A 27,881-nucleotide genomic window follows, 5' to 3' on the forward strand; every position below is an offset into this window, starting at 1 on the left:
GCATCGGTGAGGCTCTGCCTGGTCTGTTCCAGGAGTTTCCATGCCAGACAAGGACCAGCTCCTGCCCTTCAGCCCCCACATGGAGCTGTGGTGGGATGGGCTGGCTGCTCTCCCAGGGCTGCAGGGCAGCGTGGGTCTCCCAGCAGCCCTCTTCCCACTTTGCAGAGGAGGCAGGAGTGTCTGGGCAGGGTTGCCTCTGGCCTGGAGAGCATCTTTGCCCTTCCCAGGAAGGGGAGGGTGCAGCATTAAGTGCCTCTGCCCCAGACCTGCGGTCAACACATGGTCTCTTGGCCTGGACCAAACCCTCCAGTGCTGCACTGGGAAGGTGCTTCCCTTCCTGCTCCTCTGCAGGCAGCAGACCTGCCCGGGCAGTGCCCAGCTGAGCAGCGGCTGATGGGTGCGCAGTGGGTGCCTGGGGCCCTCGCAGTTGCTCTGATCCGGGCACGGTTGGGTGTGTCCTGAGCCCACAGACCGAGAGGGGCTGGGATGTATGAGCTCCCAGCCCGCCCCACTCCAGCCTGGGGCACTGCCGCTGCCTTCCCCGCTGGGATGGGGTGAGCAGCCCTGCCACCAGTGCCTTGGGGCTAGGGCAGGGCTGAGGCCCTGGCAAACCGCCTGCCTGAGGCTCCTGCCCCCCCAGCACAAAGCTCATCAGAGGGGTAATGAGCAAAACTTCCCCCCGGCTGGAGTCCTGCAAATGGGATCAGGGCTTGAGTGACACCTGCGACTGCACGCGGAGAGGGCATGTGCTTTGTTGCCTTAGGAAATGAGGCTAAAAGGTGAATAGGATTATTGTCGCTTTATTCAGGCCTGGCAAACGGCTTCCAAGGTCAACCAGCCGGCACGGAGCAGCAGCCCTGGCTGCCCCCCCTTCACAGCCAGCTCCCTCCTCCTTTTCTGGGGGGCTTCTCTGGGCACCTCCAGTAGCCTCCCCCACCCACAGGGGTACGAATTACTGTGCCCACATGCCCTCTGCCTTTGCTGGCTCCTTGCAGCTGGTTCCCTCCCTGCTGCCCTCAGGGTGATGCTCCGGCAGCACTGTGAGCTGCCCCCAGGGCCAGGGACCACCCCAGCCTTGGCCCTGCAGAACCTGCCCCTTGCTGTCCCCCTGGCAGGAAGGTCCTGGAGCTCCATGCAGCCTCTCTCCCTCTCCCTGGGAGTTCCCAACAGTGCTGGACACTGGAGGCTGCCCAGATCAGGACCAGCTCCTCAGGCCGAGGGTGCCGTGGGCTCCACATTCTGCCTGATTTTTGCACCAGGGGAGCCCCATCTGCTGAATGCCCCCAGTGCAGGGGGGGCAGGATGTGCTGGGGGCAGATGTGGGCAAGAAATGCTCTGGGAGGAGTCAGGAGTTTACAAGAGCAGGCAGATCCCCGTGGGGAGCGCGGTGGGGACTGGCGCCAATGGCCCCATTGTTTTGGCTTTTCCTGCCCCCCTTGCCCGGCACCCCCGGCCACGAGCGCTCCATCCTGCTCCCACTGCTGGTTCAGCCAAGAGTTGGCTCCCAGGATGTGGAAGAGCTGGGGGGAGACCTGGGAACAGAGCTGCTGTCCTGCAGAGGCCTCTGCATTGGCTGCCTTGGGCCATGTTGGTTATTGCCTGCCCTGGCCCCTCGGGGTTACCAGGCAGCTCTGGCTGGGCTGGTACCGGCAACCCCCGGCCCCCCGCACGCACTGCCTGGCTGAGATCCCGGGGCCAGGCGTGTTCCCTGGGTACCCCAGACCCGGGGCCGTGGGCGCTGTGCCGAGGCCCGGAGGGAGCTGTGGGGCAGGGCCCCGCGCAGCCGGTCCGGTTTGTCCTGGCACCGGCCCCGCCGTGTCCGCAGGATCCATTGTCTCCCCTGAGCATCCCGCGCCGAGGAAGCGCTGCCCGGTTCCCTTCCCACACATCCCGCTGTGCGGGGGTCCGCGGGCGGCCCTGGCTCACCCCGTGAGCCTTCCGTGAACTCCCGCGTGCCTTCGGCACAGCCGCGGCGGCTCCCGGCGCTGCCCCGGGACTCCGCGGGCCCGAGCACGCGCTGGCTCCCGCACGCCTCTGCCCACGGTGCGCCCCGAGGGGCTCCATGGCCTGGGGGGGCCGTGCCCGGTGTGTCCGGGGGCTCAGCAGGGACGGGCATGTGTTTGAGCCCCCCCGTCCCCGGGGCAGCACCGGGACCTCTCCCGGGGCCATCGGGACCCCGCGGGGGCGTGGCCGCGGCGGGACCGGCCCGAACCGGCTCTGCGCGCGGGGGGCGGGGGCGCTCCCTGCACTCTTCCCTCTGATTGGCAGCGACGGGGCGGGGGGGCGTGGCCATCCCGCAGCTGCGCTGCACTATTGGACGTCGTACTGGCCAGGGGCGGGGCCGACGCGGGCCCCGCCCCACGTGCTTGCGCCGCCGCGCTTATAGCGCGCGCGCGGCGCGGCGGGCACGCGTGCGGAGATGGCGGCGGGTGCGGCGGGATCGCGCGCGCTGCTGGCGCTACTTGTCGTGGGCGCGATGGCCGCGGGCGCCGCGGGGACAAGTAAGGACCGGACCGGGCCGAGCCGGGGCCGCGATGGACCAGGGCGGGGCGGGAAGGGCCGGGGCGGCTCCGGGGTGGGTTCTCCACCGGGCGGGGCGGGGGGCTCCGCGGGGGGCCCGGCGAGGAGTTGGGCTCGGTGGGATTCCGAAGGGTCCCGCGGTATCCCGGCCCCGCGGGCGAGCTCCGGGCCGGGCCCGGCAGCGGCGGGCGCAGGGGGAGGAGCGGCGGCGCGGGCGCCTGCGGCGGGGCACGTCCGCGGCGGGCGGGGCCGCGCCCGGGCAGCGGGGGCGCCCCGGGGGCTCGGAGCGGGCCGGGGGCGGCCGGGCCGGGCGGAGCTCGGCGCTGCCGCCGGGCGGTCCCGGGGCTCGGGCTCGGGCTGCCCCGCGCACCGCGTGCTCGCCGCTCTCCATGGCCGGGGGGAAGGCGGGGTCCGCTGGCGCTCCGGGCCGCGCGGGGTTGTTTTCTCCTTAGGAAAACCGAGGAATCCTGTTCCCCGCAGCCGCTTCTCCGGTTTCTCGGCTTTAAACCCTAAAGGTGTCCCCGATAATCCCCGGCGCGGGGCGCGGCTCTGGCAGCCCCACGGTGGGTGATTAAAGCACGTCCCGCAGGGAGGAGCCGGGTCTGCCCCGTGCTGGGGCTTCAGCCTTCCACGTTCTCAGATTTTGGAGGAGTCCATGGCAAACTGAGCCGGTGGCCATGGCAAACCCAGCCGTGGTCTGCCCGCAGGACTCCGCAGCTTCTGGATCAGTCCGCGTGCAAGGGGTGCTGATGGAAGAGGCTCAGTTTGATCGCCGGGGCAGACCGCTGGTCCTGCATGTTTAGAGCGTCAGGTACTTGTAGGCAGTTTGTGGTACCAGGCTAATTTCACCGTAGTAGAACCAAAGACTGAAGGTGAAAGACTGGGAGGATTCCGGAAAAGCTGGGGTGTGATAGAAGTGTCTGCTTAAAGTATTTCCTTGCTGCAGAGTTGCATTTTAATTCTTCAGGGCAGAGCCTCCTCCTAAACCTCACAGTTAAAGTTTCATAAACTCATCTGGAGCTGCCCAGGTCTGCTGTATCCCACTCCCTCTGTGGCTCTGTTGGCCTCCTGCCAGGGGACTGGCACCAGTGGGACGTGGAGGAGGCAGTTTCTATCCTTGGTCTGAAAAGCCCCAGAAGGACGAGCTGCCCCGTCAGTTGTGTAACACCCATGTCCTGCCAGGCTCCTGGGTTTGGTGTGTAACAGTGCTGGTGCCTCGAGGTAGCAGACTGGGGGCTGGAAAGCGGGGGTTTGACCTCTCAGTGGTGTTTAGGTTTGTTTTTTACAGAGCAGGCTGGGCGGCAGCTCACCCTGAGCGTAGGTTGGTGTGTGCCTGGACTCTGTGCCCTCAGGAGGAGGGACCCTGGCTTTGGCCTGGCTGTGTGAAGCTTAGGGGCAGATTTTGTAGCTGTTAGTGAAAATGGCAAAAAGCATCAGAGCCTACACTATCCCCTTCCCAAGCCAAGAAACAAAGGTCAGGCCAGGCGGGAGCACATACCCTGTGGGACAGTGGGGCTCTGGTCAGGCTGGTCTGCCCCAAGGGTGTCCAGGCTGTTTACACCCCAGGGACTCCTCCCTCGTCGAGTGGAGAGGTTGTTTTCAGCTGGAAGGTGACTCTGGAGAACGATATCTGGTCTCTCTGCCTTCCCTGCTGTTCTGCTGGATCAGATACTGCTGCTGTGCCCGGGAGGCGCCGGGGGAGGCTCTGGCTCAGCTCTGTGGGGAATGTCTGGCCTTTGGGAGCTGATTCCAGTCTGCAGCCTGGCACTCTTTGGAAAATGTGTGAGCAGCCCCGATCGATTCCAGTGGGTTGCTGCTGCCTGTGCTCCTGTGCCTTGGGCTCAGCAGGCGCTTTCCCCAGCCTGGAGAGCCTGGGACTGGGATTGCCTGCTCGGCTTTCTGGTGGGAACAGGGGGAACATTAATCTCATGGGAATGCAAATGGTACTCACTGTTGCTGCTACTTTCTCTGGAGTCTTTAGGTACCCTCTAACTCAGAGCAAATAACCTTGCACAGCTTATTTTGTCAGAGTACAGTAATCACCTTGTAGCTGTAAAACCCTTGATCTTTACCAGCTCCTGCTTTAATTCAGGCTGCAGTTGGAATGGACAGGCTTGTACAAGTGCTGTGGGCAGTTCCAGGGCTTGTCAGAACAAGGAATCTTTGATCACAAGCCTGTGGTGTGAAAAGTCCCCCACGGCACACAGGTCATTGGTCCTGGGAGTGGAACCCAGGGTGTGAGAGAGCTGCTCACAGTTGATACCCCTGTCTTGTACATCTCTGGGGACCCCTGGACCTCCCACTTATTTAAAATCAGTGTCAGCCTTCTCCCAAGAGCGTCTTGGCTGCACATGAGGGTCCTTTCCCTTTCAGGGATGTTTATTCTTTAAGACTTTCAAAGCTTTAGTATGTAAAGCTAATTTTTCCTTTGAGAAACGTGAAATTGATTTATTTAGGAGTCAAGCTTAGCTTACAAACTGACTTGTATTTTTCTTCAGTTTGAGCAAACTTAGGTTTGTGACACTGTTTCTACTCTCACAAAAACAGTCCTAGAATTTCCTGTTAAAACATTTTCAGGCGTACAAAAAAAACCCTCTCCCAAACCCACCTCCTCTGTGCTTGTACGTCATGGTGCATCAGTGGAGGGTTCTGCATGATCGTGAAGTGCTTTTAACTGAGTGAATTAATTCCTGGAAGGCTCTTGGTGTGCAGGGCCACCCATTAGTGCAGGAAGGACGTGTGGAAAGCTGAGCTTCTTCTGAAACCTGGCTTAGGGTGAGTCACGTAGTGACCTCGACCTGGGCCTGATGGCTTTTCCCGAAGCAGAGCCACTGAACCTCCCTTCCTGCCCACCCTGGGAAGGGCTCCCAGGGCTGTGGGTGCTGCCCTGTGCCTGCCCTGGAGCCCGAAGACATTTGGCAGCTTCGCTTCCCTCAGCACACGGACCGACCTTTGGACTGGCTGATTGCAGCACTGAACCCCCTGGCCTCTGGCTGCAAGGGCAGAGTGGAAAATACCTGAATTCCAGCCTGCAGCTGCTGCCTGTGCCTCTGATCTGTTTATTGCTAGTTCAGTTCTTCAGGCTGGTCTTGCCTGAGATGAAAAGTCTGATTTCACTGTTTGTATGACAACAAATTTACACGTTTCCCCACCTGGCTCAGGACATCTTGCAGACTGCAAGACCATTCTCCTCCCCCAAAAAAGTTGTTACCTCCGTACTGTGCTTAGAAGTTCCTGCCAGGCACCTTGGTGAGCAGAGGGATGAAACAAGGCTGTGAGCAGGTGGAGGGTGGTGAGGGGCTGGTATGTGTGGCTGTGCACCAGGTCCTCTGGCCGTGGCACAGCGAGGGGGGCCTGGGCCCCAGCCAGCTCCCAGTTATGGTCAGCCAGCCTTGGAGCTGTGCAGGGAGGGGGAATGGGCATGTTCCTCTCAGGGGAGGGGGGCACAGGGAAGCACTTTTCCCATTTTACCCAAACTGACTTGGAGGGGCTCAGTCTGTGCTCTGATGCTGCCACCCTCTCTGCAGCGGGACACGCGTTGGGGTCCCACCACCTCACTGCCCCCCAGCCTTTCGTGGTGACGTGACCTGTGTGGTACCTTGCCAGAGCACAGGCTGGGGACTGTGGAGGCTGCATAAGCCCTCACAACGGGGGCCGTGGAGCGTTGCAGCCCCTGGTCTGCCCCAGAGGCACGGCCGTCCCTCGCAGTAGGTGGGCGATGCCCTGGGTGTCCAGTTTGGATAGTGGCAAACACAGAGTGCTGTTTTGTCTGTGCTGGTTTTGCAGCGGAGCCGCAGGAGATATGAAGTGAACAGCCCTGTCTGAGCCAGGCAGAGTTCAGAGCGCGGAGGGAGGGAGGGTAGGTAGAGTGCGCTGATCTGGAGATGATGTGCAGCCTCTTCTCAGCCGCTGAGGGTTATTTTTGCTTGTAGAAGGTGAATTCTTGCTTTGCACTAACACTTTGCACTAATACCTCTTCAACTCATAGCTGGTTTTATAAAGTCACCGCTGTCTCAAAAGAGACTGACTCAGGACAGCGTGGAGTTGTACTGCGAGGCGATTGGCAATCCCATCCCCGAGATCCAGTGGTGGTTTGAGGGGAACGATCCCAATGAGACCTATGCTCAGCTCTGGGATGGCGCACGGCAGGACCGTGTCAAAATCAACGCCACCTACAACCTGCATTCTACCAGTACCATCTACATCGCAAACCTCACGAGTGACGACTCAGGCATGTATGAGTGCCGGGCTAGCAACGATCCCGACCGCAACCACTTGTCGAAGAGCCCCAAAGTCAAGTGGATCCGTTCCCAGGCGAACGTTTTTGTCATCGAACGTGAGTGGCCACGTCGAGGCCTTGGCACTTGCTCGGACACTGGTGTCTTGAGTCTCCTGCCATGCTCACCCCTGCACCCGTGTCCTGTGGTTCCCAAAAGCTCTCCCACCCTCCCACCCCCCGCTGTAGAACTGAGAGACTCCCACCCTCTGTCGACTCCCCACCACCTGTGACTTGACCCGAAATGGCCCTGCTCAAAAAGGGTTGTGGCTTCCCAACCAATTCGCCCTCCGGCAATCCTGCGCCTTTTCCGGAGCCAAAGACCTGGAACCTGCCGCTTATCCCCGAGCGCCTTCGAGCCCTGGTGTGGCCGCAGAATTGAGCCTTGATTCTGCGGTCGACTCTGCCCTAACCACCACTGACCAGCGGCCCTTTCCTGCGGCTCCTACAGCTCCCGCTCCTCTCAGCAGCCCTGCTTTGAGCTCGCTTCTGTGCTGGTGACCCAGGCTGTGGGGAACAAAACCTGCTTTGAGGTCTGAGATGCAACCATTTTTGAAATGGCCGTGTCTGTGTGACACTGAGTGTGATGTCATTGCTTGTCCTGTGGACGTGGCCAGGTTCCCTCTCGCAGAGCGGGCGGGCGAACGCTGGAGCGCACAGACTGCTCTGAGTGATAGAAACCTGGGAGGGAGCTTAACGTCCTGGTGAGGTCTTCCCATGAGTTAGATGGGCATAGCTGCCTTCTCAGCAGAAATGTGCTAGGGAATGCAGAACTCCAGCAGAACCTTCTTCCAGTGGAATTTGGATAGGAGGAAAAGCAAAGTGCCTGTCAACCCTGGCAAAAACTCTTCCTTCCAAGGGATGGAGGTCGGGCGGAAGGGTGGGGACCACCATAGTGCCACCAGGGCTGTGTAATGGTGCTGCTGGTGGCAGCTGCCTTCTCGGACAGCCTCCTACGAGTAGAAATGCCTGAGTCATCTTATGTTGCATAATTTACTGCTGCCTGGCACATGGAGGCCCAGGGCCTTTTGGAGTCACGGCTCTGTTCTCCCTGGAGTAATTCTGACTAAACCCTTTGGGCTGCCTCAGAGGAAGCACATATTGCTGCCACACGGTCTGGTCTGCTGCCCCTTGCAACAGAGGGTCCTGACTGCCCTCTGTGTTACCTGGAGGTGTCTGAAGCTGCTCGGGTGGCAGGAGGTGTTGACACATGAGTGCTCTGGTGGCTCGCAGCAGCAGAGAGCTGTGCTCTGCCCTTCAGAGTGACCTTTTCCATTGCTATTGAGCACTGGGCTCTGCTGGGGCTGCACCCATGGTAGCAACAGTAGAGGCTCCAAGTGATGCAGGACACAGCAGAGGTCCTGCTTGTAGGGGAGCAGCTGCAGGGTCAGCGTTGCTGTCTCAGGTGCACTCAGGCCCAGTCACCTGGTGCTGGGGGCTGTCTGCTGCTGGCACTGTCAGGGCTGGTAGGGAACTAACTCTGTATGAAGGTAAGTGGAAGCTGGGATAGACGAGGAGCTGTGGGGTTTGTGTTGCAGGTTCTTGGGCCCCATGTCAGCTCTGCAATACCCTGTGTTAACTTAAATCCAATTCTTTACGAATGCAGGTCCGGACATCAAGGCTCATGTCGCTGAGGATTCTGGCAAGCTGGTCCTCACCTGTAACATGTCTGGGCCATACTCCACCATCAAGGGCCACGAGTGGATGCGTGGAGACAAGGTCCTGCAAGAGGACGAGACTGACAGTGCTTTCACCAGCTACACGTGAGTGTCAGGGCAAGGTCAGAACCTGAGCATGGGCATGTTTTTTCCCAGAGGCAGTTGGTGTTTGCTGTCAGCTGGACCCAGGGCTGAGTGCTTGTAGCCCTGCTGATGACAGACCTTTGGGACTGTAGAGCATAGGATGAGCTGGACAGAGTTTTGGTAAGGTCCAACAATCTCCTTTATGGGGAGGAGGGGACAAAAAGGAGGAGGAAGGGATGGTTTTATGCCACAAATATCCTCGTAGAGCAGTTCTGCTGTTCGTGTTTGTAAGCAGGTGTTCAACTGGGCTCTGGTTTGTCGGGCACAGCATGTTGGACCTGGTCATTGTGCCAGAGCTGTTCCCCCAGAGCTTTGAAGTGAGATGTTCTAGTGCACGTTGTCTCTCCTGGGGGCTTTTTGTGCCTTTCCAAAGTCCAGCTGTTCTCACAGGAGCTGGGTAGCTGCAGCAAGCCGTGGTCTGTGCTCGGTGCGGGAATAGCGGCCTTGTTGTGGCAGTGCAGTGAGCTTTCCTTTCCCATTACAGTCAGGCCTGGCTGGCACTGACCCAGCAGCTGTGGAGGCATCATGTCCCTTTGTATGGCAGTGCCGACGTGCCTGTCTCCCCATAGCAACAGGGAGCTGAACAAGGATTAAAGTATTTATAACCCAGCCTCCCTCGCGTGACCTCAATTCCTCAGCTGAGTGGTTTTTGGAAGTGGGAAGCGCCGTGCACAGCAGAACTAACAAACAGCCCCTTGTCCCAGTGCAGCCACGGGACAAACTCTGTGGGCCCCTTCCCTCGAGTGGGTATTACTGAGCAGCAGAATGGGATGTTTGTTGCGGGGCTGCATAATCCACTAAATCTCATTGCAGCAGCTTTACAGGAAGGAGAATGGGAGAGTTCTCCCTGTGCTGGGATTGATCCAGAGTAGCCCAGCCTGGATGATCTTTGCCCCTGCTTTACCCTGTGTTTCAGTGGGCTGGAACAGTGATCTCTGACTTGACAGACCCGTGTCAGATGTGGTGCACATGAAAGCCTCTTCTGCCATCCTCAGTGTGTGGGGAGGGGAGAGTGGAGAGTCGGGTTCCTGTAGGTACATGGTGCAGCATAAATGCTCTTCTGGAAAGGGAGAAATTTGCTATAGAGGAGGTTGCTGATGCTTATGGATGTCTGATTCCATGGCTCTGGAGGTCGGTGTCTGTGGGTAAGTCGGTTGTGCTGGATGCTTACCTGAATCCTGTTTTTGGTAGAATCGAGGGGAAGATGGAGGAGCACTCTGGCATGTACGAGTGTGTCTACAAAACCAACCCGGAGATAAGAGGACAAGTGAATATTTCAGGTAACTTCGTGTGTTTGCTTCTGGGTCTGAGGAGGGGCATGGGGGAGCTGTGATCTCCTGAACACTTTGCTGTGGTGTGTTTTCAGGTTCTTGAGGGGCTGCTCCCAGCCCTTACCTGGCTGCAGGGCTCTGTGTACCGTGTTATCAGGCAGTGCTGTGTCTGCAGGGTCCGCTCTTAGATCCTGCATTCCCGTGGGCATGCTCCCACAGGAAAACTGGGAGAAGGATAGTACCTGGTGGACAAATCTGTCTGAGCCTTTCTTGAAGCAGCTTGATTTGCTTTCCCCTCTGAAAATGCCAAAGTAGAGAGAGGAACAGCCTTACTGAGGTCAAGCTTTGGGGTAACTGCCTGATTTTGTGAGGTGTTGCAGAGAGCTCAAATCTATGTGATTTCTATAATGAGGTGTTTGAATTTCTTGTTCTCTTGCTGTAGTTGCCCCCCAGGTGACGGCATACAAGAAGTCTGAGCATGGCAACGAGGGGGACACAGGTGTGCTGACCTGCAAGAATCCCTCTTTCCCCCCTGTCACCACTTGGTCCTGGTACAAAAATGGTGAAAGGGTAAGTGCTGTGGTTTGCTCCTTCTCCCCTTCTGCCAACCCTCCTGCCCAGCACAGAGGTGGGGGAACTTGTGCCATCAGAATTGAGTCAAAGCTCAGTGCCCCGGGAAGGAGGATTTCTGTGGGGGTTGGACCGTGCACGGTCAGTCAGCGCTGCCCTCAGAGCTCTCTTATTCCTCCTCCTCCCTCCAGGACCTACAGAACGCCTCTGGGCGATACATCATCAAGTCCAGCGGCAACAAGACGGAGCTGCGCATTCTGAAACTGAACATCGAGGAGGACACGGGCGACTATCGCTGCAATGCCGTCAATTCCTACGGCTCCGGGGATGCCACGGTGAACCTGCGCGTCCGCAGCCGCCTGGCAGCGCTCTGGCCTTTCCTGGGCATCGTGGCAGAAGTCCTTGTTCTTGTCACCATCATCTTCATCTATGAGAAGAGGAGGAAGCCAGATGAGGTTCTTGATGGTAGGAGGTGCCTGGGTTTAAATCTCTGGGGGGAGATCAAGTAACTCGTTGGGTGTCAAGATGGGCTCGCGGGGAACTCCTGAGGTCCCCTTGTCAGAGGGGGTGGATTTGAGGGTGGGAACTCGGGGTGCTTGTGAAACAAGGGCAGCCTGTACCGTGCCACCTCAGACATGAAACTGCCTTGTAACTGTACTGTTTCTGGCAGTCCTGTAGTGAGATGGAGCAAGAGAGGATTCGGTGCAGGTCAGCCTGACCCTTTGCCTCACCAGTACCTCTGCTCTTTGCTCAAGTATTTCCTGTGTCTTCAGGGCTGGGTTTGCTTTGGCAGCTCCCAGTCTGGAGAGGATGGTTTGTAAATAAGTAGAGCTTTTGTGATGCTGTAAAACTGTGGGACTATAAGTAGCTCAGCAAGACCAGGCTTAGCTTGTGTTCAACTCAGAATGTTTTGGGTCATCAGATCAACACATCCTGGATCTCAAAGCCCAGTACTATCTTTAATCTTTTCTGGAAGCACCAGCTCCTCCCTTTCCTTATCGGTGAGGATCTGCATTGTGTCAGCTGGGTCGCCCTTATCTGATCCCGTTAACAATGCAGTGTGAATGCTCTGTATCCTTCCTGCCCCGGATACTGCTGGGCCCCTCAGCCCCCTGAGGAGAGGTGCAGCAGAGGGGCTAAGGCCTAATATCCTGACTGCAGGGCTTGGAATTTCACTCAAGGCAGTTTTACAAGCAGATGTTTTGCCCTCTGACACCCCTGGCTGGTGGAAGGCAGGTGTCCTCTTAAGGAGGTTGTAGCTGCATCTTCCAAGTGGTTCTCTCTCCCCAAAAGTCCCTGTAGCTTTGCCCCTCCTTAGAGGAGGTGACAGTGAGGCCTGTCTGACCCAGTTCCTCCCAGTACTGGCTGAGAACTGAACACTCCTGTCACCTGGGTTGGGATGGGGACAGTCCAGCCTGTGTTTGGTGTGATATTCTTGCTGGTGTTACCTGTCCACTCTTCCATTCTCTGCTGCTGGGTGCCACCTCACATGGTAAGTAGAAGGTAGTTCCAGCCACGTGTCTGCCTCTGTCCTCTCACCAGCTGTGAGCAGATCCTGGTGCCCAGGGCGGTCCCAGTGCCTGGAGTGTGGGGCTTGGGGTCACTTGAGGGGAGCCAGGGCTGTAGAAGAGGCAATGGGGAGCAGAAGGAGATGTCTGGGAGCCTCCTGTTGGGAGGTGGCAGATTGCAGGAGCTGGTGAAAGGCCTCAGGGCTTGGCACGAGTTGGCAGAGGTGTTTCCTTAGCTGTGCTGCTCAGTGTAGCCAGAACGTGGTGTGCAGTGTTTGTTTTGATATCACAACATGTGGGAAGGGAAAAGGGCTTCCTGCTGCTGCTTAAAGCCCCTGTTCCTGAAACATCCTGTTTGGTTTCCCCTTTACCTGCTGTGAGTGTGCTCAGATTTGGGAGCCATCCCAAGTCATGGAGCTGTGGGGGCGGGTGCAGATGGGTCGGGGCAGTGCTGCCATCTCACCAGAGGAGCTGTGGCTCTTTCCCATTTTTAAGTGGTGTGGGAATGCTGCCTGGAGCATAGTCCCCAGTGCTTTAAGAGGAGGCAGAGGTCACTTTGTACATGGTCTTCCCTGACGCTGTTTGTTCTTTCTTTCCACGCTGTCCCGAATGTGAAGATGATGATGGAGGCTCTGCACCACTGTGAGTACCTTTCCTCTTCCTATTTAGCCAGATTTGTGCTGACAGATCTCATCCAGCCAGGGAATCTGCTCTGAAGATAAAAACTGGCTGGTGTGGGGCAACACTCAGCGTGCTGGGTGGGAATATGTCTCCCCATGGCTCACTAAATGTCCCTGTGTGTAAACCACACGTACCTGGGGTGGCATCGGTGTCTGACACTGCTCTGGGAACTGATCTCCTGCTGAGCTGCACCATCTGTTTGGACCTGAATTACACCAGTGGGCCGGGGAGGGGGGCTTTCTGCTCTCCCTTTCCTCATGTCCTTTCTTTCTTCCCAGGAAGAGCAATGCCACAAACCACAAGGACAAGAACGTCCGCCAGAGAAATGCAAACTAGGAGTGGGGCCAGGTGAGTGTCAGGCCTGAGGGCAGAGCCACACCTGGGGGCAGAGCCACACCTGCAGTGTCTGTGTCTGCAGAGGGTCTCTGGGAGAAGCCGAAGCATCTGTGGAGCCAGAGGCTCTTCTGGCCCAGCACGGGCTCCACCAGCTCCCTCTAGCACAGTGCAGCCCTACTGGTGCAACTGGATTATCTAACTGGCTTTTCTTTCTCTCCTGCCAGGTGACATGTAGATGAAGAACTCGTCTGGAAAATTTTGGTTTCTTCTATTTTTTTTTTGGTAAAATAGCACCATGGAATATTCTAGTGCGTCCTTGAGATTCAGTTACTTCACTTTCTAAAGAAACTTAAGTTGTAGAATCTAAAATACACTTCTTTTTTTTTTTTTTTTAAAGAGCCATGGGAGGGTTTTTCTACCTGTAAATGTAAATCCCCTGTTCCTGACAGTCTAGGTCCCTGGCTGTCTCTGTCCTGGGTTTCTTTGTGTTGGTACAGAGTGGGGGGTGGGAGCCACCTGTGTCCCACCTGCATGTGGGGGTGAGGGAGGAGCTGCTTTGGTGGCTGTCAGGAGATGACACGATCTGACCAGAGGATTCAGGAGGGGAGTTCTGTGTTTCTCCCAGTGCATCACCTGGAGCAAGGCTGCACCTTTCCCTGGCAAAGGGCATGTTCCTGGCCAGGCAGATTCCCAGTTAGCCCCTCCTGAGCTGTTCTTGGTTCCTCTGAAACAGGCAGCCACGAGCAGTTAGAGCTGGACACTGGATAAATGATTGCTGTAACTTATTCCATGGGTGGTTCATGTCTCTGCCGTGGGGATGGGGCAGGGTGAGCTGGGGCTGGGGGTGGTTTGAGTTTTAACAGTGTGTGCTTGTGCTTGAGCCATCGCAGTGTGTGCCTGACATGGGGGCTTATGAGCAGATGAGTGCTCAGGGGAGTCTAACACCTTTACTGCTGGGTAGCATTGAACTGTTCCATCTGTTAACACTTCACAAATAAAAATGATTCCTCTCTCTTTTTTCCACCTCTGGACTCTGGTCTCTTCCCTCTGGGCTGCCTGACCCTCTGGCTGCAAAACACGATGCTGTGTCTCAGTTTGGTGCCAGCTCTGGCTGCCTTCTAATTGCTGAGGATTTGCAGCTTGACGGGTGTAAAAGGCCTCCCTGGAGGGAGGGAGTGGTGCTCCCTGCTCTGCAGAGCCCCAAGGAGCACTGGGCCCTGGACACACTTGCCTGTTTGGGACAGGTCTCGCTTTGCCCTGCTCTGCAGTTCCTCAGGCCTTGTGGCTGTGGGGTCAAGGATCAGCCTCAGCCCCCAGGAGCCCTCATAGGACATGCTGCCTGTGTGTCCTGTGCTTCTCTAAGCAGGTTTTTTTCCTGCTCTTTCTGGGGCAGGAAAGTGAGCGAAAGTGTGAAACCTTTGTGCACAGAGCAGGGCCTGGGGGAGAGGACTGAGGATGTGGTGGTGGGGGTCCCTTCTTGCTGCCAGCCTTGAGCTCAGGGGGCTTTTTGCCAGCATTCCTGCCCCTGGAGTGAGGCAGTGAAGGCCGTGGGCTGAAGGGAAGCTGCCATGTGCTCCCAGCTGGCCTAAGGTAACTGTGTACTCTGCTCCTGGCAATTGACTGAACCATGGCCTTGCTCTGTAGCCGGACACTTCTTCCTTTTAAGGGCCTGGGAAGGGTCAAGGGGAGAGTGTGGCTCTGATAGCTAAACTGTGCCCAGAGAGCTGCTGGCAGCTTGGAGCTGTGGTAGCTGAGTCCCTCCTGTCAGTGCTTCTGCCTCGCTGTGCCATCAGCTGGCCTTGGGCTGTGCGGGCAGCAGGGCTCTGCAGCCTGTAAGTGGGTTATGCAAGGCTTTCACAGCCGGCCTCATGCTATCCTGGTGAAAAATCAATGCATGGCTTAATTTTCCTTGATGAGGATTATGGGTCCTGCCTGACCCAGCTCTCGGCCGCAGCACAAAGAACCACTTGTGCCTTTTGTTTGACTGGGCAGGGACGGGGGGACAACAGCCCTGGGAGCTGGGCAGGGGATGGAATGGCATAGTGCTGCTCTCTACTGGGCCTGTGGCAGCTGCCCCCGTGAGCCCAGGCACGGCCCTGCCTTGGCCCAAGGACGGCCACGTGGAACCCTGCACAGGGGTGGCACAAGCAGGCCTTGGCTGCAGTGCCCCTTTCTGTCCTGGGGAGAGAGTTGGTGCTCTGAGCACTGCGGGGACCCCGCTCAGCCCCTGCCTCTTGACGCCTTGGCTCCAGCGGCTCCAGCATCTCCAGCCTCCCGTTCAGGTTAAGCTGCAACATCGGTCTCTCCTCTGTGGGCTGGGGGCAGCTGAGGAGCTGCAGTGCTGTTCTCCGGGGATGGTTTGGAGAAAGGGACTGTTCTTGAAGGCAGCCGTGCCAAGCCCGGGGAGTGATGTTGCAGAATGGGGCCCCTGTGGCCCGCAGCGCAGCTTTTGGGGTGTCTCCGCCCGTGGGGTCCGTGCAGGGGCTGCAGCTGCCCCGCCCCGGGCACGGCGCTGGCTCCGCCGTGGCGGGGGACGCGGTGCCCGGTGCGGTTCTGTCCCGTGGCACCAGGTGGTGCCACCGTCGCGGCCTCGCTGCTGGCCCGGCTCCGCCACCCCACGGGTCCCTCCCAGAGCCGCGGCCCCAGGACGGGGCGGCTCCGGTCCCGTGTCCGGCTGCTCGGGGGTGCTCGGAGCTCATTCGGGCTCCTCGTCCGGCGTGCCTCGACGCCTCGCAGCCCGGGGGAGCCGCTGGCCCTGTCCCGGGGTGTCAGACCGGGGTCTTCATCCCTCGGTCTACCCCGGGGGTTCCTGCTGCCCATGGGCTCGGTGCAGGGGGCTCAGCGCTGGAGCGGTGGGCACCAGGGGCTGCGGGAGGGCAAAGCCCCCGTGCCTGGCGCGGAGGTTGTGTCCATCCCTGCCTCGGGGGCGCGCAGCGCTCCCTCCCCGCCGGTTGGGCCGGCGGCTGCAGAGCCCCGCGGGGGGAGCGCCCGGCCCCGCACCGGGACTGTGCTGCCGGGGTGCGGGGCTGTCGGGGCTCAAGGTGGACGGCCCGTCCCGGTCTCCGGTCCCGCCGGCGAGCGCTGTGCCAGAGGGGGGAGCTGCGGAGCCGCCCGGCCCCCGGCCCGGCCCCGCTGCCCGCCCCCGGCCCGCCCCCGCCGCGGCGGCGGGTGCCACTGTGCCGCCGGTGGCCTCGGCGGCGGCAGCGGCGGCGGGATCGGGATCGGGATCAGGATCAGGATGCGGGCGGGCCGCGGCGCGGCGGGCGGGGAGGCGGCGGCCGAGGAGGAGGCGGTCGATGCGGCCAAACGCGGCGGGGCGGCGGCGACTGGACGGGCGCGGGGCCGCGGCGGGAAGGGGTCCCCGAACGGCGAGTGCCGTCGCGGGGACCCTCCGCGCAGCCCCGGCCCGGAGCCGCCTCGCGAGCCCAAGGTCTCCTTCTCCTGCGGCGGCGGCGGCGCGTCCCCCGGCGGGGCCAAGGCAGCCGAGGAGGGCGCGGGCGAGGATGCGGGCGAGGAGGTCCGCGGGAGCCAGGCCAGCTTCATGCAGCGGCAGTTCGGGGCGATGCTCCAGCCCGGCGTCAACAAGTTCTCGCTGCGGATGTTCGGCTCGCAGAAGGCGGTAGAGCGGGAGCAGGAGCGCGTCAAGTCGGCGGGGGCCTGGATCATCCATCCCTACAGCGACTTCAGGTGCGGCGGTACCCGCGGGGCTCGGCCGCATCCCGCATCCTGCGGGGCCGGGCATCGGGGCCGGGCCGGGGAGCAGGGCCGCCGGTGCGGCCGGGCCGAGGGCACCTTGAGCCGCCTCCGGGCGCGGGAGGGGCCGAGCCAGGCATCCCCCTCCCCAGCGCAGCCGAGCCAGGCATCCCCCTCCCCAGCGCAGCAGCCGCCGCCCCGGGAATGCCGGGAGCACTCTCAGTGCCCGGGCAAGGGCGTCCCCTTGTCCTTCCCGGAGCCTCGACAGGCTCGGCCCCCTTAGCCCCACCGGGCCTTGGCTCTACCCCTGGAGCACCCTGCGGTTCGGGGTCCCCCTCCCCGGGGAAGTGCCAGTGCTGGGTGGGGGGGATGTGCTGTGCCACTGCCAGGCAGAGCGTTGTGATGATTCCCCCTCCCCCATGGAGGCCTGATCCTGTCCCTGGGGTTCAACCAGTTTGAGGGGGATTCTTCCCACTTCTGAGAGGACTTGGGTCCCCAAGATCCAGCCTGTGTGTCTTCCAGGTGAGGAATGGCAAACCCAGGAGAAAAGCTCTGCAGCTCCATCTCCTTCCTGGCCCACGAGCCCTGGGGAGCTCTGGAGTGGCAAACGTTTCCCTAGTTGTGTGAAAGCTGCTGGGAGGGAGGGATGGCTGGCTGCACTGTTGGGGGCAGGCAGCATCGCACCTTGCAGGGATGGAGGGGGGCCGAGACCCTGCTGGCATTACCAGTGAGCCAACACTGGGGCTGAACCAGTTGGTTCAGCGACCTCAAAGGGGCTGGGGGAGCCTTCTTCCAGAGGCCAGTGGGGCTCAGGGGCTCAGCTCTGAGTCATTTTGACTCTGCTGGTGCACGGTTTGGGGCGGCTCAGGGGAGAGTTCACTGGGTGCCTGGGTGGGGGTGTCCCTGAGCCAGACCTCAAATTCTGTTCTCTCCTGACACTGACGAGTCTCCACAGCATAGGGCTCCCTAAGGCAGGTGGAGGTGGCCATGGGCTCAGGGCAGGGACCAACACTTGCATCTCCTGCTCCCACCCTCATGTGCTGCCCTGGGCTGATCTGGCATCTTCCAGAGGAGCAGTTGGAGGCCCTCGGCCTCCCCCTGGGGCTGCCTTCTTGCACAGGGTCTTGCGCCCTTCCACATTGTGGCTACACAGTGGAGCTCTCTCCTTGTCTCACTGGCTGGGCATCGAGTTCTGCTGCAGGGCCGGGTAGAGCAGTGTCTGCACCGCCAGCTCCACTGGCCCTGCTGTGACAGAGCAGAGGTGGTGGTGCCAGGTGGATCCTGGGGGACTGGGCCTGTCTGCACTGCCCATGCTCCTCCTCACCCTCAGCAGCTGTGGGCTGCTGCCTGGGCTGGGAGCAGAGTGACCCCCATGCCTGCCCCAGGCCAAAGCCTGCCCAGCTCCTCTGACCTGGCAGAGCCACGGTGCTGGAGGCAGAGTCCACGGTGCTCCTGAGAGCAGGGTCTCCCTGCAGTGAGCTTGCAGAGGGCTCGAGGCCTCAGAGGCTTCTCCGAGGTGCAGCAGCATTGTTCCCTGGACTGGTACTTGCGGCGAGCAGGCGGGTGCCAGGGTGACCTTGGAGAGTCACCCTGGCTGTCCTGCCCAGCACGGGCTCCATCCTCCTGGAGCCGCTATCAAGACTTGAAACCCATTGGGGCAGAGCATCTGCCTGTGTTTTGATACTGGAAGTGGCGTAGGAGAGTTCCCTGCCCAGCGGGGAGGAGCTGCAGGCAGAGCCACGGCATCCTCCAGCTCCACAACCATGCTCAGGAACAAGATCAGCCCACGTGGGGCTGAGCCTGGGCGTGAGGAACCCGCTCTGCCTGTGCATGTTGGGGACGTGTCCATCCGTCCCACGTTGTCCTGCCTTAAAATAATCAAAAAGCATTTATCCAATAATGATAATGGAGCGTGACCTGGTCGTGTTTGCCCTGCAAAACCCATTACCCATCTGCATCTGTGATATCATTTCATAATCATTGTCATTTAGTGATCCTGATTTCTCCTGGCAATGGTACTGCCATCGTTCACCCACAATTCAGGACACATTTGCTCCAGGAACCGAGGTTGCTATTTACATAAATATTGAATGATGAGGAAGCAACCAGGGCGGCTGGTGAGATCCTGAGTTGCAAGTCTGATAAAAGAGACCTTGTAAGTGTGTGCTGGAGCAGGACCACATCCTTTTGGGTGCTGGGCAGTGGTCGTTGGTGGCTTTGCCAATTCTGGTCTCTGTTTTGGGAGGAACAGCCCAGCCAGTGCCAACTCCTTCATCGCTTCACCAGCCCCGAGGAGCTGCTCAGGGGCTGTGGGAGCTGTGCACAGCCGGTGATTTGGGGATAGTGGCAGTGCCCATCACCCTGTGATTGCTGAGTGGCTGTCCAGGAGCTACACTGGTATCCCCCAATGCCAGCCTGGCACCCACAGCCTTCCATGAGACTGGGTTGGGACCAAGGCTGGGGCTGAGCAGGGGGTTCTCACTGCTGGTGAATTTCTGTTGCAAGAGCTGGTCTCACAACTGAATTGGGGGCAAAGATGATTCCAGAGCACATGTCCCTGGTGCTGCTTGGCCAGAGACTTCCTCATCCAGGGTTGAATGGTTTCAGGGGCTTTCCCTCTGCCTGCATGGTGCCACTGTGTGGGCTACTGAGCAGAGGGACTGGGCTTGCCAGCTGCTCTTGCTCCTGATGGATGTGCCAGCACTGCCACTGGTCCTGATGTTCCCATTCCCACTGGTCAGGGTGTTGGGGAGCTGGACCCCTTATTCTGCAGCATCAGTGTGGGGCAGTCGGACCTGGGAGTGCTGGAAGCCATCACTCGGTCACTGGGGAGGAAAGGCTGGGACTGGCTGGGGGGATTGTGAAGGTTTGGGTCCTTGAGCAGTTTGCAAAGCCTTTACCCCCCTCCCCAGGAACCCCCAGGGTAAAAGGCTTTTCCAAGAGAGAGCGGCACCAATCATTCATCACAACTGACTCTACTGGGATCTGGGGGTGCAGATGATGTTGGCCACCACTGCTCTCTCAGCTCGGGCAAACTTATGCCATTGGCTTTGTAACCCACTTCTCATAGCAACCTCATTTTTAGGATATGAGTATTTAGTGTGAGTTTGCAAAGTGCCAATCCTGTGCTGATTGATCCTGCACTGATCCCGTGCTGCTCCTGCCCACCAGGCAGCCTGATTGTTTGCAGCTGGGCCTCGTCAGGGCTGAAGGGCTCAGACCTCAGGGGATCCTCCTGCAGAGGGTGGTCCTGGGGAGCTCCATACTACTGGGCAGGCTGGTGCACGTGCAGCTCACTGCCGGGCTATGGGATCAGCATAGAGAGGTGTCACTGGATCGTCTCCAGCAGACCCTGGAGCTCTGTGTGCTGCCAATGGAGTTGAGCAGGGACCACCCTGGCATACCGTGGCTGTGCCCCCCTGTATGGCTTGGCCCCAACTTGCATCTTGCCCAGGACCTCAGAGCAGCACCACCGTGCCGGGCGTTGGGCGGGTGAGAGAGCGGAAAGGCGGCAGCCCCCGCTCGTGGGGGCTTTGGGCACCTCCTGTCATCATCACTGTCATACAATTGGGTCAGAAGCAAGGGAGGGATGTCAAGGATCCTGATTAATTTGTTTTCAGATATTTTTAGTAGCCTGGATTGGATCTTTTCTTCCATGCACATGAACCCTCCAAAGAAGAAAGCGTTGGCATCGCACCCCGGTCCCCGGGGCGATTGCACAGGGTCAGTTGTGTGCGGTGGGGGAATCAGGAGCAGTTTATCTTTTCTCTGCAGGCTGAATTCTGCCCTGGCTCAGCCAGATTGCAAAGGAATTGGAGCCAGAGGAGAGTTTTGCCCAGCTGGCGAGGTTATTTAATCTTTGTTCTTCGCAGCTTTGCATGGCTAATGCCCCCGTGGGACCTGCGCAGCACAGCAGGGTCAGTCTGAGTGGGAGCTGCCAGGGGTTTGGGGACAGATCCAGCCCCACAGCAACTCTGCTGACTGGCATCTCTGGCAGGTCGTGCTGTGTGTGGGAGCCTGGGGGTCTGGCCGGGCCCACCATGGCCATGGCCTCACTGCCTGTTTGGTGCCAGCAGCTGAAGCTCGGTGTAGGGGTAGAAGGGGGGCACAGTTCCTCTGCCGAGGGTGCCCTGGGGACCGCCCTGGTGTGAAGTCATCGTTTTGCAGCAGTGACATCACTCACAGTTGCCACAGCAACACCTCACATGGGGAAGGTGTCATTGGAGAAAGGTCAGGAGCTGGGATATTCGGCTCCTGGTCCTGCGCTAGTCTGCGCAGTGGGGGGGACCCGGCCCATCGCCCCTTCTGTGTGCAGGGGGGTGTCTCCCCCTTGTCCCCCCACCCCAGGGCACCGCGTGCACGGTATGGCGATGGCACCCCCTGCCCGTCATCCCACAGCTCTCAGGGACCCCTGCCTAGGTGGGCTGAGCAGACATATGTGGGTCCTGAGTGTCCCTGTGCGTGCACTGAGGAGCATCCCCCCCGCTCCTGCCCCCCGACCAGAGCAGGGAGGGCCGAGGTGGCCTCCACACCATCCTGCCACGACAGAGCTGCTGTGACCTTGCAGATGCTCAGAAAGGTCGTCGGTGGCCCAGGAGAGGGGGACGAGGAGAAAGGGAAGAAGAATGGGGTGAGCCGGGAGGGGGCGGAGGACCCGCGCAGCCCAGGCAGGGGCGGGGGCGGAGGCGGCCGCCCACCCACCCACCGCCCCCGCGTCTGGCCGGGGCTGCGGGCGCTGCCGCCGCCAACTGCAGCCGTACGTGCTCCGCTGCACCGGAGCCGCGGCGGCTCCTTCCATCGCAGCCGCGCTGCGGGGACTGACGGGCAGCCCCACCCTGGCATCCCCCAAATCGGGACCCCAGCCTGGCCCATGGGGGCGCGGAGTAGGGTGGCCCTGACCGTCCCTGTGGACTGACCGCTGTCCCCCCTCTGGGAGCAGGAAAGGGGAGGACTGCTCCCCCCAATCTCCCGTCCTGCCTTCACCTGTGACGTAGAGTGATGCCGATGGTCTGGGGGACTCCTCAGCCCGCGGGCTTCCCCGGGGCAGCTCGGCCAGAGGGTGCCCCCCTCCAGCGTTTGGCATCATCATTCTCCTCTCCCCCCACGACCTGCTGCCTCCGGCAGCCCAGTGGGAGCCCCCAGCCTCATCCTGCACCCCCCTCTACACCTCAGTCAGGGGCTATGCTGGCTGTAAGATCACCCCGGGGGCAGTCTGGAGAGGGGGGAGCAAGGTGTAGTCTCTGGGGAGAGGGAGGTTCCTGTGGCTGAGGTGGCATCACAGTGGCAGCACCCCAGTAGGGTGGGTCCTGGAGGGCAGGGCACTGTGGCCATGTCCCCTCGGCATGGGGGGCAGCTGTGGGGCACTGGTGACACCCCTCCCTCCATCTTCTCACTCCCCAGATTCTACTGGGACTTCACGATGCTGCTCTTCATGGTGGGCAACCTGATCATCATTCCTGTGGGCATCACCTTCTTCAAGGAGGAGACCACAGCACCCTGGATCGTGTTCAATGTGGTCTCTGACACCTTCTTCCTGATGGACCTGGTGCTGAACTTCCGGACAGGGATTGTCATTGAGGACAACACAGAAATCATCCTGGACCCCGAAAGGATCAAGAAGAAGTACCTCAAGACCTGGTTTGTGGTGGATTTTGTCTCCTCCATCCCCGTGGACTATGTTTTCCTCATTGTGGAGAAGGGCATAGACTCGGAGGTCTACAAGACCGCCCGCGCCCTCCGCATCGTCCGCTTCACCAAGATCCTCAGCCTCCTGCGGCTCCTCCGCCTCTCCCGGCTCATCCGCTACATCCACCAGTGGGAGGAGGTGAGGACCCGCTCTGGGGCCTGCTGGCAGCACTGGGATGGCTGGAGAGAGCGGGAGCTGGAGGGGCCCCTGCGAGAGTGGCAGGGCTGGGGGCTGCCTGAAGAACTGACAGGGTGGAGAGGATCTGCAGGGCTCTGTGTGGTGCCAGTGGGTGGATGTGACCCTTCCTGGAAGGTTTGGGGCATCTCTGGGCCATGGTACATCACCCACCATGGTGACAGCATGGCTGGCACAAGCTGGCACACCATCCCCTGCTCCAGCAGCGGGACCCTGTCACCCTGCTCAGCTCCATGCTCCTTGCCTTGCTCCCCGCTGGCTCCCTGCCCCTCCAGGAGCTTGGGGAGTGCCAGGGAGGGTGGCAGGACCCCTGGCCCTTGGGGTCCCCAGTGCAGGAGGCAGGGTGCACTCGGGGCCGTGTGGGCTGTGAGGGACGTGCCTTAGAGTCTAGAGGGAACGTGCTCGACTTTGCTACGTGGCTCTGGCCCAGACTCTGCACTCGATGCCCTGGAGGCTGCCCCACTCCCTCCTCAGTGCCCTGAGTATTTGTCTCTCCCTGAGCATCTGCTGGTGCTGGCTGATGCTCATCAAGGCTCGTGGCCATCGCCATTTCCTGGGCAGCAGCGCGGGGGCATCCCCATCCCACCAGCTGTGAATAGGCAGGTGGAGCAGAGGAGCCTCAGGGCCGGAGCTGGGCCGGCCACGGGAGCTGCTTCCATCAGAGGCCGTGAGGGTCAGTGCCCTGAGCAGGGCTGGGCAGTGGGGGAGGGTCTCCATATTCACCTGCTACCATCCCACCCACCCAGATCTTCCACATGACCTACGACCTGGCCAGTGCAGTGATGAGGATCATCAACCTCATTGGCATGATGCTGCTGCTCTGCCACTGGGATGGCTGCCTCCAGTTCCTGGTGCCCATGCTGCAGGATTTCCCCCAGAACTGCTGGGTCTCCATCAATGGGATGGTGGTGAGTACCATCCACCCCCTAATACGCTCCTGCCTGATCCCCTGGGCCCCCACCCATCCTCCTGTCATCTGGCCTCCATGCACCGACCCCAGGAGATGCCATCCCCCCACTGGCCATGATTCCAGTGCCCTGTGGTTTACAGGGCACCCCACAGTGTGCAAGGCACCCGGTGCTGGGTGCTGACGTTGCTCTGGTGAGGTCTCGCAGGACCTGGAGCAGGGGATCGATCCGGGCGAGAGGAATATGCTGACACTGGGCTCTTGGTCCTGTCCCCTGCCGCCTTCTCCTGCTCATTAGCCATAAAGCTGCTATTAATAAATAATGTACCCTGTTTCTAATTGCTCCCTCTCAGCCCCACAGCCTCCTGCAAATGGCTCTTCTCCCTCTGTCTGTCTCATCCTGTTCCATCAAGTTTCCATCTCTGCTCCGTTCCCTCCCGCCTGGCTTCCTTCTCTTCCTCCCCTGCTTCTCCTTCCCTGACTGCTTCTCCAGGGAAGTTTGAAAAGTTTGGAAAGTTTGAAAATTTGCTTTTCAACAAATGCCTGTTGCTGAGGGCTGCTGAGAGGTGCAGGCAGAGAACCAGGGCTGTGGCCTGGCAGGGGCCAGGGCGCTGTGCCCTCGGGCGCTGCTCTCACACACACACAGACACACAGACAGACACACAGACAAACACACAGACACACACAGACACACACATGTGCAGCTGAGCACCAGCACGGGCTGAGCCACCGTCCCTGTTGCTGCAGAACGACTCCTGGAGTGAGCTGTACTCCTTTGCCCTCTTCAAGTCCATGAGCCACATGCTCTGCATCGGCTATGGGAAGCAGGCTCCCGAGAGCATGACGGACATCTGGCTGACCATGCTGAGCATGATTGTGGGGGCCACTTGCTACGCCATGTTCATCGGCCACGCCACCGCCCTCATCCAGTCACTGGACTCCTCCCGGCGCCAGTACCAGGAGAAGGTAGGACTGGGCTGAACGGGACCCACGGCTTCTGTCCTGAGCCCAGCTGGTGCGTCCCTTCCTGGAGATGCAGCCAGGTGGGGCGAGTGTTCCTGGTTGGGAGCAGGGATGGGGAGGTGGAGCGAGACTGGCCCCATGGAGTGGGAATGTGTGGGGGGGGTCCCAACTAACACCACCTCTCCCCACAGTACAAGCAGGTGGAGCAGTACATGTCCTTCCACAAGCTGCCCGCCGACTTCCGCCAGAAGATTCATGACTACTACGAGCATCGCTACCAGGGCAAGATGTTTGACGAGGACAGCATCCTGGGGGAGCTCAACGAGCCCCTGCGTGAGGTGAGGGCTGGAGAGCTGGGTGTGAGGGATTGCTCCCCCAAAGGGAGGGACCCCCTGCTCCCTGCCATGCGTCAGGGAGTGGTGTGGGTCCCGCTGGCTCCTGCTGTGCACATGCTTGGGGTCGAACACCTCTTGCTGCAGCTCTTCAGCTCTGAGTACGTGTCCGTGCAAGATCTGTGTGCCAGGGTGTCCGTGAGCCTGCTGGTGGCGGGGAGCGTGTCCCTGTGGAAGTGTGTCCCGGCCTCCTGTGCTCACCTGCTTCCCCACAGGAAATTGTCAACTTCAACTGCCGCAAGCTGGTGGCCTCGATGCCGCTGTTCGCCAACGCAGACCCCAACTTCGTCACGGCGATGCTCACCAAGCTGAAGTTTGAGGTGTTCCAGCCGGGTGACTACATTATCCGTGAGGGCACCATTGGCAAGAAGATGTACTTCATCCAGCATGGGGTGGTCAGCATCCTCACCAAGGGCAACAAGGAGATGAAACTCTCTGATGGCTCCTACTTCGGAGGTGAGTGCTTGCAGGACTGAGCCCGGGTACCCTCTTGGGGTCTGTGAGAGGCACTGGGGCACCTGCCCTGTCCTGGGGCATTCCCCATGTGGTGGTTCTCACCCCTTGCTCCTGGTTTGGCCCCATTTTGTTCTTACTGGCGGTGTTCTGACCTTGACCCTGGCATTTTCCACGCAGAGATCTGCCTGCTGACCCGTGGCCGGCGCACGGCCAGTGTCCGTGCAGACACCTACTGCCGCCTCTACTCGCTCTCAGTGGACAACTTCAACGAGGTGCTGGAGGAATACCCCATGATGAGACGGGCCTTTGAGACCGTGGCCATTGACCGCCTCGACCGCATTGGTAGGGCATGGTGGGGTCTGGAGGGGGAGAGGTGTGTCCCAGTAGAGGGAACAGCCATGGCTTGCATGGGAACCCAGCGTAGTCCCAGTGTGGGACTCATGGTGTTCCCTCTTCTGGCCCCCTCCCTGCAGGGAAGAAGAACTCGATCCTGCTCCACAAAGTGCAGCACGATCTCAACTCAGGTGTCTTCAACAATCAGGAGAACGAAATCATCCAGGAGATCGTCAAGTACGACCGGGAGATGGTGCAGCAGGCAGAGCTGCAGCAGCACACAGCTATGTACAGCCCCGTCCAGCCCCAGGTCACCTCTGCCATCGCCACCCTCCAGCAAGCCGTTGCCATGAGCTTCTGTCCGCAGATGGCGAGCCCTCTGGTGGGCTCCATGGCGCTGGGCTCACCCCGCATGATGCGCCGTTTGCAGTATGCCCAGGCCATGCCCAGCCCCTTCGCCGTCTCTCCCGTCCTGCTGCAGCAGAGCCCCCCACCGCAGCCACAGCCCCCAACGCCCCACACCAACCCCTCGCCCTCGCAGGACCCGGTGCAGCCCACGGCCCTGCCCGCCTCCACCAGCGCCTTCGCCGCGGCCGCGGCCAGCCCGCCGACCCAAAGCCCGCTGGCCAGCCGGACGTTCGCCTATGGAGGTGCCCCGGGGCCATTGGGATCCCAGCTGTCCCTCAGCCAGCAGCCAGCGCCCGGTTCGCCCCAGCGCCTGGCTGCCCACAAGAGCACACAGGCGCTGCACACCACCAGCCTCAGCCAGGATTCGCGGCCCCTCTCGGCCTCACAGCCCTCCCTGCCCCACGGGCTGGTGGCTGGCAGCACCCAGAGCCCTCCGGCCTCTGCCCGCGAGTCCTGCACCTCCATCAGTGGGGGCCCGGCCACTGCCTCGCCGGGCCCCGGGCCCCCAGCCGGGCTGCGGGGCCAGGCGCCCTCGCGGGGGGCTCCAGCCCACCCGGCACCCACGGGCCCGGGGCTCACCCCGCCACCCACCCTGCCGCAGGACTCAGCGGCGGCCCGCAAGGATTCAGCGGCCAGCACGCCCGACACGGACCCGGCCAAGTCCAGGCTGTCTTCCAACTTGTGACCTCCGCGCCAGGCACAGGGACACGTGTGCGGGAGGGGCTGCACGGGGAGTCCCACCTCGCCTCGTGTCCACCCTGTGCCGCGGGGTGAGGGCCACGGCCACCCCACCGGCTGCCCCCCCCGCTGTGGTGCCAGCCCCCCTCCCCGGCTCCCTCCTGCCACCCGCTGCAGAGCGGGGCAGCTGCCGAGGGTGGGCATGGGGCTGCTGCACCCTGCGACACCGCGGGGTCACCGGGCTGAGCCCCCGGCTGCGTCATCTCCGACCAAAGTCTGGCCCTGTCTCCCGCTCCCCGCAGCGAAGCCCCGCTGCCCCCCGGCCTCCCTGGCTGCCCATAGAAGCCACAGCTGCATCCTCGCCATGACCAACTCTGTGTATGATATCTATGACCTGAACACATCCCTGTGTGTGTGACCCACAGGACACCTCCCGGGGCTGTCGGCACAGCCCTGGTGCCACGTGTGTCCCTGTGCCCCTCCCACAGACCCAAGGCGAGGGTGATGGTCCAGGAGTGGAGGTAAGTTGCAGGGGGTCTGAGGGATGGTTGCCCTGAGGCTTGTAAGCACCCACACACTGTCCCCCACCCCGGGGCTGGGAGTGAACGCGGCCCCATGTCCTCGTAGGCAGTGCTAGATGGAGGCAGATGCTGGAGCCCGACCCCAGAGTCCTGGGGCTGGGGAAGGCACCCACTGCTTGTACCAGGCGTGTGTGTGTGTGTGTGTGTGTGTGTGTGTGTGTGTGTGTGTGTGTGTGTGTGTGTGTGCGCGCGCGCAGGGCTGTGTGTGTGTGTCTGCACATGTGTGTGTGTGTGTGTGTGTGTCTGCCCATGTGTGTATGTGTGTGTGTGCAGGTGTGTATGTGTGTGTGTGCGTGCCTGCACGTGTGTGTATGTGTGCGTGCCTGCACGTGTCTGTATGTGTGTGTGTCTGCACGTGTGTGTATGTGTGTGTCTGCACGTGTGTGTGTGTGTGTGCCTGCACGTGTGTGTGTGTGTGTGTGTGTGTGTGTGTGCCTGCACGTGTGTGTGTGTGTGTGTGTGTGTGTGTGTGTCTGCACGTGTGCCTCGCTGCCTCGCACTCTGGCGCCTTCCACACTGAATGTACCGCGAGTGTGTGGCCCGTGCCAGCCCAGCGCCCTGCGGCTGAGCAGCCGGAGGGACTGGGCCCCATTCCAAGCGTCCACCTTCCCATCCAGCCCATCCT

General features: G+C 60.6%; 2 protein-coding genes across 2 annotated transcripts; both read left to right on the top strand.

Moving 5' to 3' along the window:
- The first annotated feature begins 2,395 nt into the window (after positions 1 to 2,395).
- BSG (basigin (Ok blood group)) lies at positions 2,396 to 13,987 on the top strand. Its single transcript, XM_032712240.1, has 8 exons — positions 2,396 to 2,501; positions 8,403 to 8,559; positions 9,790 to 9,878; positions 10,312 to 10,439; positions 10,631 to 10,904; positions 12,565 to 12,589; positions 12,907 to 12,976; positions 13,189 to 13,987. The coding sequence occupies exons 1-7, from the start codon at positions 2,420 to 2,422 to the stop codon at positions 12,962 to 12,964; spliced, it is 813 nt and encodes a 270-aa protein (XP_032568131.1). The 5' UTR covers positions 2,396 to 2,419; the 3' UTR covers positions 12,965 to 12,976; positions 13,189 to 13,987.
- A 2,308-nt stretch (positions 13,988 to 16,295) lies between these two features.
- On the top strand, positions 16,296 to 26,682 carry HCN2 (hyperpolarization activated cyclic nucleotide gated potassium and sodium channel 2). The gene is made up of 8 exons (XM_032712236.1): positions 16,296 to 16,651; positions 22,058 to 22,481; positions 23,285 to 23,446; positions 24,193 to 24,411; positions 24,600 to 24,746; positions 25,016 to 25,256; positions 25,434 to 25,598; positions 25,730 to 26,682. Exons 1-8 carry the CDS (start codon positions 16,506 to 16,508, stop codon positions 26,680 to 26,682), a joined length of 2,457 nt encoding a protein of 818 aa, XP_032568127.1. The 5' UTR covers positions 16,296 to 16,505.
- The last annotated feature ends 1,199 nt before the right edge of the window (positions 26,683 to 27,881 follow it).

This window comes from Chiroxiphia lanceolata, chromosome 27 (genome assembly GCF_009829145.1).
Source record: "Chiroxiphia lanceolata isolate bChiLan1 chromosome 27, bChiLan1.pri, whole genome shotgun sequence".
NCBI classification, from domain to species: Eukaryota; Metazoa; Chordata; class Aves; order Passeriformes; family Pipridae; genus Chiroxiphia; species Chiroxiphia lanceolata.

Bases quoted from the DNA above. Each gene is read 5' to 3' on its own strand.
- BSG (XM_032712240.1), top strand. From the start codon at position 2,420: ATGGCGGCGGGTGCGGCGGGATCGCGCGCGCTGCTGGCGCTACTTGTC. The intron at 10,440-10,630 runs GTAAGTGCTGTG...TCCTCCCTCCAG, and splicing joins GGTACAAAAATGGTGAAAGG to GACCTACAGAACGCCTCTGG. The intron at 10,905-12,564 runs GTAGGAGGTGCC...CCGAATGTGAAG, and splicing joins GCCAGATGAGGTTCTTGATG to ATGATGATGGAGGCTCTGCA.
- HCN2 (XM_032712236.1), top strand. From the start codon at position 16,506: ATGCAGCGGCAGTTCGGGGCGATGCTCCAGCCCGGCGTCAACAAGTTC. The intron at 16,652-22,057 runs GTGCGGCGGTAC...CTCACTCCCCAG, and splicing joins CATCCCTACAGCGACTTCAG to ATTCTACTGGGACTTCACGA. The intron at 23,447-24,192 runs GTGAGTACCATC...CTGTTGCTGCAG, and splicing joins TCTCCATCAATGGGATGGTG to AACGACTCCTGGAGTGAGCT.